The 4,642-nt window shown below is 30.8% G+C and overlaps 1 protein-coding gene across 1 annotated transcript; it reads right to left on the reverse strand.

Moving 5' to 3' along the window:
- Nucleotides 1-748: 748 nt before the first annotated feature.
- On the reverse strand, nt 749-3,411 carry TRIADDRAFT_51739 (uncharacterized protein; the record flags this gene model as incomplete). Its single annotated transcript, XM_002108592.1, has 3 exons — nt 749-991; nt 1,186-1,361; nt 3,012-3,411. The coding sequence occupies 3 exons, from the start codon at nt 3,409-3,411 to the stop codon at nt 749-751; spliced, it is 819 nt and encodes a 272-aa protein (XP_002108628.1).
- Between the last annotated feature and the right edge of the window lie 1,231 nt (nt 3,412-4,642).

Here is a 4,642-nt window from a genome sequence, read left to right on the forward strand (position 1 = left end):
TGAAATTCATTTCTATTTATCTATAATTATAGAATTTTTATTTTATTAATAGCTGTCATGCTTTAATTAATGGTAACATTATTATTTCAAAGTCAGAGCAGGATTTATAAATAAGCATGAAAGTCATTTACATTAGTGCCACCTTACACCATTTAAAATGGATTGGTAGTCAGTCCATTAGGACCGAAAAACAATCAATACACAGTATTGATAAAGGGTTAGAGTAGTTAAAATAGTACGGTATTCTACCGAATAGTTGAAATTTCCTTGTTGAAAACTACACAATATCATTATAGCCAATGTTTTGCAACATAGTCTACTTCAAAACCAATAATGAATAATCTTGTTCTAGCAAAATAATTGGATAGTTGCATCATAATTAATCTCTTCAAATTATAAACCATTACCAAATCAACAATATACCATCCATCTATCATTCGCAAACAAGATTATTTGGTCAAAAGTAGTTACATTATGCTTACATTTATCAATACAACAAGAGTAAGTTATGATGAAATATGCTAAAGTACAAATCTAACCAACATCAGCACCATAAATGATCGATGGGCTTGTGATGAACAAAGTGATTAGTAAGGATAGTTCTAAACGATTGCGTTTCATTTTTCATTGAAGCAATGTCCAATTTTCAGTAAAATAGGGCTGTTTTAGTTCAAAATGAGCTAAGTGAAATGAAGACACTGTGTTCACCTTGTCCCCAAGTTTCAGCTACAAAAAAGGTTAATTTTCTTTAATCTTTATGCTGATCAATATTTTGAATTTTTTCTGGTATGGTAACTAACCATCGATTATCTTGAAGGGCGTTTTTCGATGGTGAATTAGGAGTATAAGTTAAATACATTGGATTAGCTGTAGGAGTTACTGTTTCATTGCTATTCACATTCTTCTTGCTATCTGGCGAAGTTTCATATTGATTTGTTAAGACAGTAATACTGCTAGAGGTTCTTGCTCTTTTTTCTCGAGCTCGACGATTCTATAGATAATTATTAAAATTTTATCAGGTCGATTCTATAATTCATATAAACGTATAACATGATGACTACCATTTTTAATTACGGCAAAAACTATGGTAAAAGAAATTAATATTCATTTACTTTAAATTAAAATTGACTTTACTAGATTTAACTATGTTTGCTCTGCACCTGGATCTATTATGACAAGACTAACCTGAAACCAATTTTTAACACGATGTTCCTTTAAATCTAATTTCCTACAAAGATTTTCAATATCGCGAGGTGATAGGTATTGTTGTTGTTGAAAAACATCTTCCATTAAATTTAACTGATCCTTTGAAAATGGAATGCGTGGACAGCGACTAATTCTTCTCTTCTTTTGAGTGCAGTCTATATGATTTTAATCAAGGTAGAAAATAAAGAGTTAATAGGAAGAAGAGGCATCGTTAGTAAACAAATCAATTTAGGCTGTTCAGTTTCTTTGTTACATTAATGGCTAAGTGATAACTAAGCAAAATATTCAGTTAGATTAAAATCTATTGCAGTATTTATAACCCATTAAATTAGTGATGAGAACTGTATTTCTTGATCAATCATTTTATATATTCAATATTCAACTAGAAACTATTTTCTTGGACGGTAAGCGTTGGTGAGCTAGCTTAAATTCCGCCAAAAAGTAATACTAATAAGGGTTATCTGATGATATTGTACAGAGATTGCAAATATTTGAAATATGGTATGATTAATTTTAACTTTCAGTTAGCACTATTATTTGGGTACTTAGGAATTGGAACATATACTGTATCTAAGTAAGTAATTAACTAATAAAAATAACTTGATGTAGCAATAGCATAATCTTTTATGCGTAAATAAATATATGTGTTGGATAGATTATGCGTTTGATATCATACAGAATGAAGTATACAGTATTGTGTTTATTTCATAATGAAAGTATTTATATCAATGTAATGAAAATATTTCTGGTTGGAAAGAAATCAAAAGTTAAAGCCGCTTCCATAAGGATATGAGTCTTACAGTGATTAGTTATAGACAAAGATGATTAGTGGCAGGACTTTGGTACGTATCTTTAAGATCAAATAGATTCTTATAAAAGTCCGAACATGCTTTTGCGTTAGCTTTGGATTATTTTATTATATGATAATTTAAGACAATGGGGGGTACTGCAAAACATATTCTATCTTATGTGTATAATAGCTTTGACAGACTCTGAATACATTGTTCCATTAAATATGGGGGCAAAGCTAGACGTGTATGATAGCATTGAGATCTTGCTTTAGACGTTATGTCTATAGCGACACGCCAATAATTGCTATAGATCCCTATTAATAGTTATGTAATAACATTATTGAGTAACAAAAACCTTTTAGAGACCTCAGCAGGATCAAATTATGATCAAGAAGAGCTCAAGTACAAATTTCTTTTATCTGTCAATACAGCAGTTATCTAAAATTGTCGCCGAATTGCCAGACAGCTTTTAATATGTAAAGCTATTCACGTACCAATATAGAAATTAAAATAAAAGCTATAATTTTGGTATGCCATACATTTAATAACACCGTATATCCCTCTTTTATTCGGTGAATGGATTGATTTTATTGAATGTAGCTGAATGATATCCTATATTGCAGTAGCCTTGAATAATGCACTACTAATCTGATAAATTGTTATGGAGCCCTTTGGACTAAATCTTTCGGGACTATTACATTACCACCTTTTCTATGATAGGATTATTCATTTATGATTGCGATAATGTTTGTTTTCTAGTCAATTAACGTATAGTTTTAGTATGAGCTAACCAAACGATATGATGTGAATGCTTTTACTAAATGTTTAAGTAACGAACTATGTATTAGAGCCTTCATTAAATCGATTTTTTACTGCTTTAATATATGTCATATATTCGATTGAAAGGAAATGCCGATAATATCATTAAATTATCGTAATGTAACTAAAGAGTTGATAGTAATAGAAAAGGTTATCGGTGCCTAGAAGAAAAGAGCCTGGTGTAGTTAAACTTACTTTTTTGTCCGTCTTCATTAGAATTGTCATTTTTAACGGTTACTGGAGTAAAATGAGGATTTGTTTGCAACCAGTCTAGTCGTCCAAGACCAAAATAAGGTGCTGGATAAGTATAACGAAAGTCATTGGGGTTATAGCTATTACGGTAATAAGCATAATTAGGATCTATAGCCATTGGTGCTACTGTCGAATTGGCAAAACCTAAAATACGATCGACGGAAAATGGCATCGTTGTTGGTGCTGTAAATTTGTTAGCAATAGGTTCTTTGCTAAAATCAGTTTGAAAATTTTTTTCATCCTTAGGCTTTTCCGTTAAAGTTGGGCAAGATTGGCCAAGGCGATGGCATTTGGCATTGGATTTCTTATTATTCTTAACTTTTTCTCGCTTTGCAACTACCATTTTTGAGACCTTGAGACAGGACAGAGATTTGAAAACTGATGTAATTGATTGGTTGGGGACGATATATAGTGTTGCCCTATAGGGGTACTCTTCAAAACTTCAATCAATTATGCAAATACCTCTGATGTTTTATCAATTGTTAATAAATAAATAATGAACAATAGTCGGAAAGTTATGAACACTACGCTTTAAGTTCTTTCTATATTTTCAATCTTGTTATTTCATCAATAGAATCGCTTTTAAACAACTGGTGCTATTTAATCCCTTAGTTGACAATTGACTTGTTAATCTATCTTGACAAGGTTGTACAGTACAGATAAATAAAAAAGTTCAATTAAAAAATAACCGATTAAGTGAATGATATTGATTGATGAAATAAAAATTAAAAAAATCCTCCTACATCCATGTGGGCCGAAGGAAAGTCTTCACAAGGTTGCTAAGCCGATTTAATTAGATGCTCGTTAATTACAATCATTACCTTCTTTTCAAGATAACATCAGTCTAGCGTTATTATTTCATCTTGATTCAATTGAATTTATGTTGATCATCAAAATTGTTTCGTATTATCATCATCATCATCATCACATCAATTTGTTTGCAAATAACAATACTAAATGCTAGTATGATGACTATGTTTCAAGTTGGTTTCAAGCCACATAGTAACGGAAGCGATGTCGAATATGCAAATTTTATACGGTAATTTTTGCCATATTCAGTAGTTAGTCATGATCATCATATTGATGATCAATAATTATTATTGTTGTTATTGTTTTTGGCTGGGCTAATCCTTAAAGTCAATAATAATTTCATTACTTTGCACTAACCGACAAAGTGTACAAGGATCTCCACTACTATGTCAATATCATTTATTGCTATTGTAGCTTAGTGATCTAGATGTGTAAATACAGTACTATTAAACGGATAACGGTTAGAAGTCATAATAGAAGCTATCAGCTTTAGCGTGATAATGTCATTTTCGTGGCTTTGGATAGAAAATTGACGTATTACAGCCTACAAGTTGAAACGACGATGTCTTGATGAAGTCGTTAATGAGTAATTTTATTTTGGTCTCAATTTCAGCCGATAGGATAGATGTAAAAGGAATTGAATGATTTTTATTGAACAGTGCATGAAAGACAAGAGCTTTGAAGAAAATAAAAACCGCTGTGATTAGATCTAGATACGCAACTTTTTATTGCTATAAATTAAATTTTTTTTGTTTAATATTACT

The sequence above is a fragment of the Trichoplax adhaerens genome, genomic scaffold (assembly GCF_000150275.1).
Source record: "Trichoplax adhaerens TRIADscaffold_1 genomic scaffold, whole genome shotgun sequence".
In the NCBI taxonomy this organism is placed as follows: Eukaryota; Metazoa; Placozoa; class Uniplacotomia; order Trichoplacea; family Trichoplacidae; genus Trichoplax; species Trichoplax adhaerens.